This window comes from Dictyostelium discoideum (genome assembly GCF_000004695.1).
Source record: "Dictyostelium discoideum AX4 chromosome 6 chromosome, whole genome shotgun sequence".
Taxonomy (NCBI): Eukaryota; Evosea; class Eumycetozoa; order Dictyosteliales; family Dictyosteliaceae; genus Dictyostelium; species Dictyostelium discoideum.
Window position 1 is genome coordinate 2,776,035 of NC_007092.3, and position 14,864 is coordinate 2,790,898.

General features: G+C 25.0%; 9 protein-coding genes and 2 non-coding genes across 11 annotated transcripts in view; 8 read left to right on the plus strand and 3 right to left on the minus strand.

The window, feature by feature from the left end:
* The window catches only part of DDB_G0293346 (hypothetical protein), a gene marked incomplete at both ends in the record, with an annotated part of 3,084 nt that extends 1,969 nt beyond the window's left edge, over window positions 1-1,115 (plus strand). Inside the window, one exon of the mRNA XM_629173.1 lies at window positions 1-1,115. This exon is cut by the window's left edge and continues 1,969 nt beyond it. Within this exon, the coding sequence (XP_629175.1) occupies window positions 1-1,115 (1,115 nt within the window).
* A 336-nt stretch (window positions 1,116-1,451) lies between these two features.
* Window positions 1,452-1,523, plus strand: tRNA-Asp-GUC-21. Its single transcript has one exon. It is a non-coding gene; the product is annotated as a tRNA-Asp (tRNA).
* Window positions 1,524-1,842: 319 nt separating this feature from the next.
* DDB_G0293348 (hypothetical protein) lies at window positions 1,843-2,511 on the plus strand (the record flags this gene model as incomplete). The annotated part of the gene is made up of 1 exon (XM_629174.1): window positions 1,843-2,511. One exon carries the CDS (start codon window positions 1,843-1,845, stop codon window positions 2,509-2,511), a length of 669 nt encoding a protein of 222 aa, XP_629176.1.
* Window positions 2,512-2,704: 193 nt separating this feature from the next.
* Window positions 2,705-6,148, plus strand: DDB_G0293350 (hypothetical protein; the record flags this gene model as incomplete). The annotated part of the gene is made up of 1 exon (XM_629175.1): window positions 2,705-6,148. The coding sequence occupies one exon, from the start codon at window positions 2,705-2,707 to the stop codon at window positions 6,146-6,148; it is 3,444 nt and encodes a 1,147-aa protein (XP_629177.1).
* A 288-nt stretch (window positions 6,149-6,436) lies between these two features.
* On the plus strand, window positions 6,437-8,695 carry DDB_G0293352 (hypothetical protein; the record flags this gene model as incomplete). The annotated part of the gene is made up of 4 exons (XM_629176.1): window positions 6,437-6,497; window positions 6,763-6,927; window positions 6,964-7,111; window positions 8,662-8,695. The coding sequence occupies 4 exons, from the start codon at window positions 6,437-6,439 to the stop codon at window positions 8,693-8,695; spliced, it is 408 nt and encodes a 135-aa protein (XP_629178.1).
* Window positions 8,562-8,634, plus strand: tRNA-Ile-AAU-13. The gene has a single exon. It is a non-coding gene; the product is annotated as a tRNA-Ile (tRNA).
* A 200-nt stretch (window positions 8,696-8,895) lies between the features above and the next one.
* DDB_G0293354 (enoyl-CoA hydratase) lies at window positions 8,896-9,882 on the minus strand (the record flags this gene model as incomplete). The annotated part of the gene is made up of 2 exons (XM_629177.1): window positions 8,896-9,677; window positions 9,771-9,882. 2 exons carry the CDS (start codon window positions 9,880-9,882, stop codon window positions 8,896-8,898), a joined length of 894 nt encoding a protein of 297 aa, XP_629179.1.
* Window positions 9,883-10,377: 495 nt separating this feature from the next.
* On the minus strand, window positions 10,378-10,756 carry DDB_G0293356 (hssA/2C/7E family protein; the record flags this gene model as incomplete). The annotated part of the gene is made up of 2 exons (XM_629178.1): window positions 10,378-10,622; window positions 10,744-10,756. 2 exons carry the CDS (start codon window positions 10,754-10,756, stop codon window positions 10,378-10,380), a joined length of 258 nt encoding a protein of 85 aa, XP_629180.1.
* A 760-nt stretch (window positions 10,757-11,516) lies between these two features.
* hssB (hssA/2C/7E family protein) lies at window positions 11,517-11,910 on the minus strand (the record flags this gene model as incomplete). Its single annotated transcript, XM_629179.1, has 2 exons — window positions 11,517-11,785; window positions 11,898-11,910. 2 exons carry the CDS (start codon window positions 11,908-11,910, stop codon window positions 11,517-11,519), a joined length of 282 nt encoding a protein of 93 aa, XP_629181.1.
* Window positions 11,911-13,183: 1,273 nt separating this feature from the next.
* Window positions 13,184-13,555, plus strand: hssA (coiled-coil family protein; the record flags this gene model as incomplete). The annotated part of the gene is made up of 2 exons (XM_629180.1): window positions 13,184-13,196; window positions 13,287-13,555. 2 exons carry the CDS (start codon window positions 13,184-13,186, stop codon window positions 13,553-13,555), a joined length of 282 nt encoding a protein of 93 aa, XP_629182.1.
* A 911-nt stretch (window positions 13,556-14,466) lies between these two features.
* Window positions 14,467-14,861, plus strand: DDB_G0293362 (hssA/2C/7E family protein; the record flags this gene model as incomplete). The annotated part of the gene is given in 2 exon segments (XM_629181.2): window positions 14,467-14,479; window positions 14,603-14,861. Coding segments are annotated over 2 exon segments (272 nt in total).
* Between the last annotated feature and the right edge of the window lie 3 nt (window positions 14,862-14,864).

Consider the following 14,864-nt stretch of genomic DNA (forward strand, 5'->3'; position numbering starts at 1 on the left):
CTTCAAGTTCAACAACAATTAATCCATCATCTTCTTCTTCTCCTTCTTTAGAATATTTATTATCTAATCCTTTACAATATGAACCATCAAAAACTCCACAACAAATTTTAGATCAACTTCAACAACAAAAACAACAAACAGGTTCACCACAAAAACAAAATCCTCAATTGAGAAATACAAAACAAAGACAACAACAGCAACAAATACTTCAAGAGTTTCAACAACAAGAACAACTATCAGTACATATCCCACCTATTCAAATTCCACTTACACCAGTAGCACCACATAAAACTGCCACTATTGCCTCTCCTTTACCAAATATTATTAATACACCATCATCAGCAACATCATCATCATCAGCAACAGCAGCAACTACAACTACAACTACTATAGCACCTTCAACACCATCATCATCTCTAAATACACCACACTCTGAAAAAAAACAAATTAAACATATCACACTTTCAGTAAAGAGTAATGAGAGTGAAGTATTTATAAAGGTTGCTGAAACAACAGCATTGGGAAGATTAATTAATGCTTATTGTCAAAAGATGGGTATTCAAAAGAGTTTAAATTCTTTTAAATATAAAGGTAAAGATATTGAAACTAGTAATCCTAAAGAATTAGGTATGAAAGAAAATGATGTTATTGATGTTATACCACTCAACGCTTCAACTTCATCTATTGATAATGGAAGTGGTCCTTTGGATAATAATAATAATAATAATAATAATAATAATAATAATAATAATAATAATAATAATAATAATAATAATAATAATAATAATAATAACAATAATAGTAATAATGATAATAATAATGATAATAATAATAATGATAATAATAGTAATAATAATAAAGATAATAATAATAATAATAATAATGATAATAAAAATAAAGATAACAATAATAATAGTGATAATAATAATAATAAAGATAATAAAAATAATGATATTAACAATAATAACAATAATAATAATAATAATATTAATAGTAATGATAATACTAATAATATTAATAATAATACATCATCATCATCAAATGATTCATCTGCAACAACAGCAACACCTACTCAAACTTCTTCTATTTTATCATCTGGTTCAATTGAGGCATAAAAAGAACAAAATCAAAATCACCAATAATACATCTAAATCAAGATAAAACTTATATTGAAATTAAAACTTAATAATCTTTAATCAATAAATTATTTTTTGTACAAAATTTTTTCTCTTTTTTTTTTTTATTATTTATTTATTTATTGAGTTGAATTTAAAAATTAGTGTTGAATGAGTTAAATTCAACACTAATTTTGGAGTTTGGAATTAATATTAGGATCTTTTTTTTTTTTTTTAATAACATCACTCAATTTGGGTGTGTTCTAGGGATTTTGTAGTTTTTTTTATATCATATAGGATCAAATACACGTGATTGAAATCTATATTTCACAAATATCCTTGTTGGTCTAGTGGTGAGGATTTTCGCCTGTCACGCGAAAGGCCCGGGTTCAATTCCCGGACAGGGAGCTTTTAAATCAAAATTATTTTTACGAACTTCCTAAAAAACTTAAATTTCTATTACGAATAACTAAAAAAACACTACAGTTGATCAAACGGATACTAGATACAGAAAAACATATCCATCATCAATCTAACATCAACTACATTCAATCTATCTACTCTACACACTAATTCCTTCAATCCTTGGATTGGGAATAAGAATAGATCTGAATAAACGAGAAAGAAAAAAAAAAAAAATAAAAATAAAAATCAAAATTTTTATATAAACACATAATTAAAAAAAAAAATAATAAAAATAATATAAAAAAAAAAAAAAAAAAAAAAAATGAATTTTTTCGATAAACTTAAAGGTGAACTCAACTTAGGCGAAGAAGAGTTAAATAAAAAAACTATTCAAATAAGGTTATTCTACCCACATACCTTGGAATTAAATAGTAATTCAACAAAATTAATAGATAATTTCATAGTTAATGGTACTCTTAACATTGTCAGAAGACAAAAGGGTATAACAGTATTCGGTAGAATACTAAAAGAAAAATTCACATTATTACACGAGTGTTACAGCACTTTCAAGTATGAAGATTTCCCACTGCAAAAATTCATACTTTACACCCCAGGATATCACTATGTCCACTTCTACACATTTACAAAAAACATAATAAAAAAAATAAACAATCAAATGGTAAAAGAAAACTGGGGATTGGAGCCATTACTAATAGATGAATGCAACATAGTAATGCTACCAGATGTGATTAGATATTCATGCATACTATTATTTAATAAAGAAGATGATATCTCAATCATTAAAACAAACATTGATGCTATAAAAGGTAGTAAGCATCCAATAAGAGCCTTCATCTCTGAATATAACAATAAAGAAATAAGAGATGTTAGAAAAAAAAAAAACACAAGTAATAAAAACCAACTACAAATACAACTAAATCAATACCATCAACTCCACCAACAACTAATGCATCAACAACCACACCAATAACAACCACACCAATAACAACCACACAAACAACAACCACACCAACAACAACCACACATCAATTACCAACAAGCAATACAACAATCTACAACCTAAACAAAACTACTACTACTACTACTACTACTACAAAACCTATCAATAAAATTACTACAAGCAATGGTACCAAGTTTCCAATTGCCAGTAGTATTAGAAAATAATGGAACAATTAAAATTATTACTATGGAACTGCAGAGGTAATCAATCAACCAACGCTAAGAATAAAACAGAAGAAACGATAAAAAGAATTGGCACTCAATTAGCACTCCTAACTGAAACTAATTTCAATGGATTCAACCACCACAAAACAATGTTCAACTTTGAAAGAATAGATCATGGTTCAGGTAAAGGGACTGGCATAGCAATAGAAAATAGAGATACAAGAAAAGGCCACATATCAATAAACTTCAAAGACGATGATGGTAGAATACTATCAATTAAATACAATTCCTTTAATTCTATCAACATATTATTGATCTATGCTCCAGCGACTATATCTGAAAGAAACACCTTCATAATCAACTCAAAATCACTGTTTAAAAAATATAATTCAATCAACCATCAAATAATAGCAGGCGACTTCAATAACAACCACGATTGCAACAGCTTCTTCGGTACTGAATTACGTAAAATAATAGACCAAGACATGCTTCTAGATACTGGTATTGAAGAAAACACTCAAACATTTCCAAGATCAATGAAGAGACTAGATAGAATCTACTGTCATCCAACACTACTAAACCAAAATTCAAAACTGGTAGTCCACAACACAGTATTTAACAAATCAGATCACTTTCCCATCACAATCACAATACAAACCAACAGAGAAACAACAACAACAACAACAACCAAACTAGAAAGACTCCCTTGGACATTATGTAAAGAAATTCTCAACAACAAACATATACATGATGGGTTATCAGAATTAATCAGTAAGAACAAAGATAAGATCAAATCAGTGGAGGAATGGACGAAATTTAAAAATAATGTCATCAGAGATTATTTAAAAAAAGAACAAAACAAAATAAAGAAAGAAAAGAACAAAAGAAAATACGTAATCCACAAATTACTTGGAAATAGTGATATCATTCCAAAGATGAGAAAAGAACTCAATGAAGAAATAAGTAGAATATTAGAAGAAGAAAGAAAGGTAAAAGCATGGGATATCAAATTAAAACTCCACCTGCATCAAGAAACACCAAGCAAATACCTCACAAGTATCCTTAAATCCAGAGCCAAAGATAAATCAATATTCCAAATAAAAGATAAAGATAATAAGACCATATCAGATAAAGAGAACATAGCAAAAAGATTTGTTGAATTCTATCAAGATCAATATGAAGAGAAAGAAGATAACGAAGAAACCCACAAGAAGTTATTAGAAAAATGGGAAGTAGACGTTGATTTAATCAAGAAACTCGAGATAGACAGACCGATAAGAATACATGAAGTGACCAAAGCAATCAAAACTTCAAGTATCCACAAATCTCCAGGTTTAGACGGTATCAATGCACTATTCTACAAGTACCACATCAACTCAATAGCAAGAATATTGACTATAGCTTTCAACGACCTCCTCACAAATAAGAAAGAAATCCCCACAAAATTCAAAGAAGGAGTAATAACAACAATATTCAAAAAAGGAGATGAACTAAACATTTCAAATAGAAGACCAATCACCCTTCTCAATACAGATTACAAAATTTTAAGCAAAATTCTCAACAGTAGATTATTAGATATCACCAGTAAAATTATCAACAAATTTCAAAACGGCTTTGTTCCAAACAGGTTCATCCAAGACAATATTCAGATCATGAAGGAAGTAATAGAAATAAGTAACAAAAGAAAGAACAATACACTCATTACCTTTTACGATTTTAACAAAGCATTCGATTCAATCAGCCACAAGAGTATCACAAGAACATTAGAGCATATTGGTATCCCCCCAAAATTCACAGCGATCCTACTAAACCTACTCAAAGATACTAAAAACAAAATAAAGATCAACGACTTTTTAGTCAATGGAATAACAATCAGAAGAGGAACAAAACAAGGAGACCCAATATCACCAACAATCTTTGCTCTAGTTTTAGAACCACTTCTAATAGATATCATCAATGATAATACAATCAAAGGCTTCACTCTACCAAATTCCAAATCATTAAAACTCACTGCATTTGCTGACGACATAGCAACATTTACAAACTCCACTGAAGAACTAATGAAAATTAATACTAAAATCCAAAAGTACTGCTCAGCAACATCATCATCGTTAAACAAAGAGAAAACAGTAATGATAGCAATAGGAGATAAACCACACGATCTACCATTCCAAGAGAGTACAGTCCCAGAAAGATATCTTGGCCTCAATTTCACCAAAACAGGTTTAAATTCAAAATACAACACTTTAATCCAAGAAATGAAAAACAATCTAATCAAATGGAAATCACAAGCAATAACGATGAAGGCAAAGATGACAATTCTCAAAACATACGTTCTATCCAAATTAACATACCATCAATACATGGATAATCTAAATGAAGAACAAATTGAGGAAATCAATAACATGACCAGATGGTTCTTATTCTCCTCAGTTAAGAATACATATACAGAAGAGAGAAAATACAAAACTATGATGAAAATAGACAGAGCATATGCAGATTGGAAAGAAGGAGGCATAAAATTATGGGATATAGAACTAAGACATATAGCATTCAAAATCTGGTACATGAACAGGCTACTCCATAACAACTACAACAACAACAACAATACCTTACAAGAATGGTACATGGAGCAATTAAGTAGAAAAAAAGCCCACACTTCAACCCTCAACGATATGTGCAGACACTGGGGTGTATTCAGAGTCAAATTTTACCAAAACCATCCAAAGATAAATGAACTTCCAGACTGTATAAGAAACGACAATGACGAACCACTAAAACTAAAAGAAATTTACGAACTCATGATCAAAGACAGACACCCAACACCAAGAAGAACAGAATGGCAGAAGTTATGGGCGGTGAGATACAACACAGCAATACCCAAAGTATTCATAAACATCAACAGCATTTCTCACCAAAAAGGTAGAAACACCCTCTTCAGATTCTTCTCAAGATCACTTCCAGGTATCAACCACGAAAGAGACACCAGATGCAAGATCTGTGGCCACCTATTCAGAGACCCTTATTCTCACCTCTTCACTCTATGCCAAGATATCCTAGATATTGAAAAAACCATCATATCAACAGTTAACAAATTATCATTCATCAAAATCCACAGATGGTCAATGGATACCTTAGACATATCAAAATACAACAGAACTGAGAGAATCTTCCCCAATCTCATAGGAATAATAGCACACCAATTATGGAAGATAATCTGTCACAAATTGTTCAACACTGATGAAAGCAAACCAGAGCCAAAATTCGAGCAAAAGGTCATAGAAACAGAATTACTAAATCTCATCGAAACTGAAAAATTCATCACACTAAAGAAAATCAAACACGACGAAGCAATACTAAAAAACACCAATCAAGATCTTCACAAATACAAATTCAACAAAGCCTGGCAAACCCCAGCAGCTCCGAACCCTCTTCCAATTTAAGTAGTAGTAAAAAAAAAAAAAAAAAAAAAAAAAAAAAAAAAAAAAAAAAAAAATATAATATAGTTTAAAAAATTTAATACAATTGAATAATAAAAATAAAACCGTTTAACAAACACCGCCGAAAAGACACAAGGACATTCCTTGAAGGTCTGATCACAGGTAAAAAAAAAAAAAAAAAAAGTGAGTAACAACTACAATCAATCATAGGATTTGTTCAACATAAAATTTTAAACTTTTATTCGAAGAAACCCAATCTTATTCAAGTAACTGATGTTCATTGTGACAGTAATGGAACACCACTCTAAAGATCCAAATTTAAGATCCAAATTTCCTTTTTATTTAAACTCATGTATTTCCTTGACAAAGAACATTTTACTGTATCCTAGCCCTGATTTCAAGATTTTGGTGATACTGGTGAGGTTTATGTTTGGTCAATTGATTCAAAGGTACAATCTTTAATATTGGTTTAAAACTATTAACAAGTTTTCAATTTAAATCCATCAATAGACCATAATAATAATAATAATAAGGACAAGTTGTTTGATTTATATTGTAGATATCTTTTAAAAGAAACTCCAATATGTCCAAGGGCAACGACAATTAAGATGAGTAAGCGGTTTATAAAGTTCTAAATGGTACTACTCATGTAGCGATTGCACCAAGTACTAAAACAATTAAAACAGGTTCAATTCCAACATCGGTTCAAGCTTTGCTATTACTTGATGGATTCAATGTTGAACTAACAGAAGGTATGCTACCACAGTCAATTATCTCTATTGGTTGGTGCTATTAAAAAACCATTATCAATATAAAAGATATCACAAGGGCTAGTGATATCTTTTATATTGATAAGTCGTCCTCTGGTAGATCCAATTTCAACATCAATAATCTTTTAGATTCTATCCCAAGTACCCATGATACTGATAAGGGGGAGTTGTCACATGTTAATAAGAAGGCAATGGTGTAGGTGATCAGTCAAATAGATTATTTAACAAAAAGATGTCAAAACAATAAAAAAATTAAAAAAATTAAACTTTATAAAATTAATGTATTATTTTGTTTTTTTTTTTTTTGTTTATTTGTTTAATTTTTTATTATCAATTATTTTGTTTTGTTTTGTTTGTTTTGTTTTGTTTTTATTTTGTTTTTATTTTGTTTTTATTTTGTTTTATTTTGTTTGGGATTTTGTATGGGATCCAACATAATAGGAAACACCGATTTTAGCAAAATTTAGTGTACTAAACTTTGATTTTTAATTTTAGTTTTATACCAATCAACCTATAATATAAATTAATATTAGTAAAAATTATTATTATTATTAAAATATTAGAATAAAAAGTATTTTTAAAATTTACCTTGATTGAAAATTATAAAATTTCCATATTTCAATCTGTGTTTAATGTAAAAAAAAGTTTTTTATTTATTTAAAAATTTATATATTATTTAGTGATACAGCTGTTTAATATACAATCTACCTATCAACAATACCCGAGAATGAAAAGATATATCTTAAAAAAGAATAAAATCCTATGATTCTCTGGCAATTGGATTAGTACCGATTCATACTAATAACTAACAAAATATCTATTGAAAAAAAAAAAAAAAAATCCCATTGACATAAAACAACCTATTTTTAAAAAGATATCTAATTAAAAAAAAAATTTTAATAAATTTTTTGTATGTTTTTTTTTTTAAAAAATTAAATAATAATTACCTCTTTAATTTTGTCAAAGTATAAATTTTATAATTTTTTTTTTATAATAATAATTTTTTTTTTTTTATTTAATTATAAGTTATAACTTTGTCTTTTATGAATGAAATAAAAAAAAATAAAAAATTACTTACCACTAATACATACATACAGGTTATCTATTATCTCTTAATTATTTACTTAATCTTAATATATTCTACCAATCCTATCAAGAAGGGTGATATGTAATAAATATTACATTTCATGCATCATTAATATTTAATTATATAAAATGAAATATTCACTTACATATCACCCTTCTTTACAAGATTGGTATTTAATGTTTTGTTTGAACATATATTAAGATTAAGTAAATAAATATGAGATAATAGATAAAATATTATAATTTAAATTTTTTTTTTTTTTTTTTTTGTTTTAATTTTGTCTTTGTATTTGGTGTGTGTATTTGTGTGTAAGTGAATATTAATTTTTTATTTTTTATTTTTTTTTATTTTTTTTATTTTTGTCTCAAGTTTTATTTTGTTTTTAATTATAGTTTATGGTTTTACTGTATTAGCCGACATTAATAACCTTTCTTCAGTTTGAACCAAGTGAATCTAAGGCACCCTATAACCAAACATTTCAAAGAAAGATGTAAAATAAAAAATTTGTTAATAAAAAAATCGGCCAAATTTTACATTTTTTTTTATAAATTTCATGCAAGCTCGATTAGCTCAGTCGGCAGAGCGTGGTGCTAATAACGCCACGGTCGCAGGTTCGATCCCTGCATCGAGCAAGACATTTTTCTTTCTAAATTTAATAGATCAAGTGTTCAACTCCTAATTCAATCAAATTAAAAATTTGTAATTAAAACTAATAGTTACCGTTTATTTCCTTTAATAGATACACACAAATTAATATATTAAAAAGTTTCACTAATTTTATTATTTATTATTTAATTTCCACAGTGATGACAAAATCCAAGAGTATTTGTGGATCAATTTATTTAAGAAAAAACTCTAAAAAAAAAAAAAAAAAAAAAAAAAATTTAATTTTATTATTTATTTGTCCAAGTTGGGTTTCTTTTATTTGCAAAAGAATCCATTCCTTGATGACGATCATTGAGTGCAAAAGTAGAATGAAAAACACGACGTTCAATATGTAAACCTTCAGTTAAATTTGACTCTTGAGCATGGTTAACAGTTTCCTTCGCTAATTTTATAACGATTGGAGATAGTGAAGAGATTTGTTTTGCAATTTTTAATGCGGTTTCTATGGTTTTATCAATTGGTACTACACAACTAACCAAACCAAATTGTAATGCTTGTTTAGCGTCTATTGGATTACCAGTGAGTATCATTTCCATTGCTTTGGACTTACCAACAGCACGAATTAAACGTTGTGTACCACCGGCACCTGGAATTGTACCAATTTTAGTTTCAGGTTGACCAAATACCGCATTCTCAGCAGCGACAATAATGTCACAGATCATCGCAACTTCACAGCCACCACCCAATGCATACCCATTGACGGCGGCTATAATTGGCTTTTCAATCTCTTTTAAATCGCAAAGGTTGTCTATTAACTGACCCTTCTTCATCATGTATACCATATCGTGACTAACCATCTCCTTAATATCAGCACCACATGCAAATGATCTTGTACCACTTCCTGTTAACACTATACATTTTACTCTTTCATCCTTATCTAATAATCTACAACAATCCAATAACTCTTTACTCATTTGATAATTGAATGAATTTAATGCTTTTGGTCTATTTAATGTAACTAATGCAATTGATTCATCTTTAATTTCTATTAAAATCGTTTCAAATTTATCTTTATAATTTATAAAAAAAAAAAAAAAAAAGAAAAAAAAAAATAAATATTAATATTTATTAATTAATAAATAATCGGATTAATTATAATTACATTTATCCTCTGAAGATGATGAAGTATTATTTATTTCTAAAAATGTTGCTTTATTATTATCAACAACTATTTGATTTGAAATAATATTAATTCTATTTAATGCTGACTCCATTTTTTAAAGGTTTTTTAAAGAGGGTTAACTAATTTTAATTTAAATAAAAAAAAATAAAAAAAATTAATTAAAAAAAAAAACAAAAAAAAAAATTAAATTTTTTGATTTTTTTATTTTTTATCCAAAATATCTTTTTTTATTGTTAAAAACATACACACCTAAAAAATTTAAATTTTTTTTTTTTTTTTTTTTTTTCATTTTCATTATATTTTTAATTGAAATTATTTAATTTTATTTATTTTTAATATGAATTTAGTTTTTTTTGAGTACTCAAAAATATACAAAATGATATAAAAAATAAAAAAAATAAATCAATTTGATTATTTTTTTTAAATAAAAATTAAAAAAATGGAAGATATATAATTAAATTCTGAAAAATAAAATTCCTTTTTTTTTTTTTTTTTTTTTTTAATACAAACAAAATATAATATTTTTTTTATTTATTTACAATGATATATTTTGTTAATTTTTTTTTGAATTAAATAATTAATTTAATTAATTACAATGGCATGAAGTACTACCAATTGCAATTCCGACAGAAGCATGAATACTAAGATCAACAGCAACTGCAGCACCAACAAACAAACCACCTGAACCACCAGCAGCAATTAAAACACTTGAGCCACCACCACAACCACCACATGCAACTGAGTTGGAACCCATTGATAATGAAGCACCACCATTAGATGAAACAACTGATTTACTAATTTTATTTGGTCTTGAAATTGAGGTAATAGCAGCTATAATATAAATATATATATATATATATAAATTAAGTTATCAATTTTAGAAATCAATCATAAAAATAAGAATTTGATTATATTTTTTTTTTTTTTGGAATAGTATTTTAATTGGACATACATAAAATTGTCATTTTTTTTTTCTTTTTTTTTTAACTTTTAATTAAATAATTGATTGAAGTTTATCTAATGAAGAAATATAATTTTTTTTTTTTTCAATTTATACTTTTTTTTAATTCCAAAAAAAAAAAAAAAAAAAAAAAAAAAAAAAAACCTTTTATTAAAATATTTAAATAGAATATTAAATAAATATTAATACCTAATAGAATATCAATTCTATTTGATTAGCGTTTTGGTAGTAATAGTAACAATAGGGATGGTAATAATTCAGATGATAATGGAAATATAATTAATTTAACAATGTGTTGGAAATTTCAAAATGTTTTTTTTTTTCCTAAACAATTATTGCCATTATTTTTTTTTTTTTTTTTTTTGTTTTTTTTTTTTTTTTTATTTTTTTACCACAAAAAAAAAATAAAAATGTTTGAATACAAAAAAATAAATTAATACAATAGTTCATCACAATATATGTGAGAATTTATTTATAGTTTTTTTTGTTTATATTCAAAACACATGTGAGAATTTTATATAAAGTTTTTTTCCTAAATTGGATATCTAAAACATTATGATATGTTTGGTAGCAAAAGTTATATCACTTTTTTTTTTTTTTTTAAATTACCAATATGTTAACAAAAAAAAAAAAAAAAAAGATTGACTTTGAAAATATATGTTATCAATAAAATATTATTTATTTATTTATTTTCAAAATATTTTATGTAATGGTACAATCAAATTTTTTATTCATTTTATATTTAAAATGATCAATTAGGTGATTTAATGGCAACCACATGAACCACGTGAACCACCACCACCTAAAATAGCACCAACAGTAGCACTTATATTAAGATCAATTGAAACTGCAAGACCAATGGCAATACCTCCTGAACTACTATAACTACCTGATCCACTTGAGCCACCATAACTACCACCTCCACAACCACCACATGCAACTGAATTTGATCCCATTGATAATGTTGAACCACCAAATGATGAAACAGCTGATTTACTAATTTTGTTTGGTTTTGAAATTGAGGTAATTGCAGCTAAAATTTTAAAAAAAAATTATTTAAAATATAAAAAAAAAAAAAAGGTTAATAAGGATTTTTTTTAATTATTATTATTATTATTAATTTAATAAAAAAAATCAAAATTTACATAAAATTGTCATTTTATAAATATTTTAGTATTTGTACAAATTGTAATAATGATTTATAAAAAAAATAAAATTTATTATTTATACTGTTTTATTTTAATCATAAAAAAAAAAATATTAATAATTAAAATAAAATAATAATAATTATTATATAATTATAAAATAAAATTAAATTAAAATAAAATTTATTTAATTTAATAATATATAAAACTGAAAACAAAGGGATAATCCAGTAATTAACATATCAATTCATTTACAAAACAATTTGCTTATACTCCTACATTTGTTTCTTTTCTTTTTTTTTTTTTTTTTACCTGTTTAAACTTTTTTTTTTTTTTCAAATTAATTGTGTTAAAAAACCACACACTTAAATTACAAATTTTTGTGTTTTTCAAAATTATCTAATCGATAATAAACACCTATATGTATTAGTGTGTTAAAAATTAAAAACAACAAAAAAAAAAAAAAAAAATAAAACTATAAATCATAATAACTATAAAACTAATTCAACCACCACATGAATAGATTCGATAATATATTATTAACTTTTTTTTTAAAAAAAAAAATTGCACCCTAAGTATCAATTTTGTATTTATTAGGTAAAAAATTGTTAAAATGGTCAACTAGTGTAATTTCTTCCATTGATTTGGATGACAATTTAAAAATATTTTTTAAAAAAAAAAAAAAAATAAAAATAAATTAAAAAATTAAAAATTTGATAGTTCAATTTCTTTTTTTTTAAATAAATAACTTTTTGATGGAAATTTTAAAATAGATATCAAATTTTTTTTTTATATTTTTGATTTAAAATTTTGAGAATGAATTTGATGATTAGTTTGTAATTTGTTATAAAAATAATAATATTAATAATAATAAACAGTTTGTTATTGTCATTAAATATATATATTTAAAAATAAGAATCTAGATTTAAAAATTAAAACTGTTAAAAAGGTAAATCAAAAAAAAAAAAAAAAAAAAAAAAAAAAAAAAAAAAAAAAAAAGCTTTAAAAGGTAATTAGATTGAAATTGGGGAAATTTAAAATTGGAGATAATTTTTCAATTTTAAAATATTTGAATATGGTAGTTAATATTATCTAAAAGATGTTTTTTATATAATTTCTTTTCTTTTTTCTTTTTATTTTATTTTTACATTTTTACATTTTTATATTTTATATTATTTATTTTATTTTTTTTTAATTTTTTTTTTATTTTTTTTTTTTGGTATAAATAAAAAAAAAAAAAAAACAGAAAACCATCAAATCAAACATCAAATTAAATATATAATAAAATGACAATCTTAAGTAAGTATTATATAATATATAATTTTTGTATTACTTTTATTATAATTTTTATTAATTATTTATATTAATTTTTTTTATTTTTAATAATAGGTGCTATTACCTCAATTTCAAGACCAAACAAAGCAAGCAAATCATCTGTTTCATCATTTGGAGGTGCTTCATTATCAATGGGATCAAATTCAGTAGCATGCGGAGGTTGTGGTGGTGGTTCAAGTGGTCCAAGAGGCCCAGGTGGTGTTGCAGTTGGCGTAGCAGTAGATGTTAATATTAATTTGGGTGTTGTTGTTGGTGGTGTATTAGGTCTTGTTGGTGGAATTTTAGGCGGAGGTGGCTCAAGTGGTTCATGTGGTTGCCATTAAATTTATTAAATATATAACCTAACATAACATTACTACAAAATGTATCATTACAAATTTAATAAAATAATTTTAAACTTTTATTACTTTTTATGAAAAAAAAAAAAAAAAAAAAAAAAAAAAAAAAAAAAAAAAATCATTGGGTATTTGTCTTAATTTCATCAATTTCTTTAAAATCAACCATTATTGTAATAATACATATTTAAAAAAAAAAAAAAAAAATCTTAAATTGCCCATAAAAAAAAAAAAAAAAAAAAAAAAAAAAAAAAAAAAAAAAAAAAAAAAAGAAATTAATTAAAAATAAATAAAAATAAAAAATAAATTTTATATTGTTGTAATTGTAAAAAAATTAATTTATAAAATAAATTCATTATTGGAAATTAACCACATTTGTGTAATTAAAAACACATTTATATGTAAATTTTTTTTTTTTTTTTTTTTTTTTTTTTGATAAAAATGTTGTTGATGTTGTTGTTATAGTTTTTTATCAATATCCAGCAAATTTTGTAAATTTAAAATTTCTTTATATGGAAATTAAGTGGTAAAAGTGTGGGGTTGAATTTTTTTTTTTTTTTTTTTTTTTTTTTTTTCTTGTCAAAGAATTTTGTGTTTGTGTGTGGGAAAATTAATAATTAAAAGTTTTTGTGCATTAGTTTTTTAAGCTGTTTATATTAATTAACTTTACCAAATTAGTGCACGTGTTTAATTTGATTTCTTCAGTTAGAGATATAATTGTATAAATATTTCTTTAATTTAATTTTTAATTTTTGTTTTTTTAAAATTAAATTAAATTAAAATAAAATATAATAAAATATAACAAAATAAAATAAAAAAGGTATAAATTGAATTTTTTTTTTTTCCAGAAAATCATTAAAACCAACTAAAATTACTTTTGTAAAACTAATCCAATAAAAATGACAATTTTATGTAAGTAAAATATTTAATGATTAAATTTAATAGTTTTCAAATTAGAATTTATTTATTTATTAACATTTTTTTTTTTTTTTTTTTTTTTTTTTTTAAAATTAAATTTCACTTTATTTTAAAAAGCAACCTTTACATCATTTTCAAATCCACCCAAATTAAATAAATCTTCATTTTCATCATCAACGGGTTCATCATTATCAATGGGATCAAATTCATTTGCATGGGGGGGAGGTTGGGGGGGTTTTGGGGGCCCAAAAGGGGGAAGTTTTAATGTGGACATTGCTGGAAATTTAATTTGGGGGGTTTATTAGGGGGTTTATAAGGGGGGGAGTGGGACTGGTTAAGTGGAGAGGGCTCCAAAAGGGATGCAAGCAGCGCCTGAAAA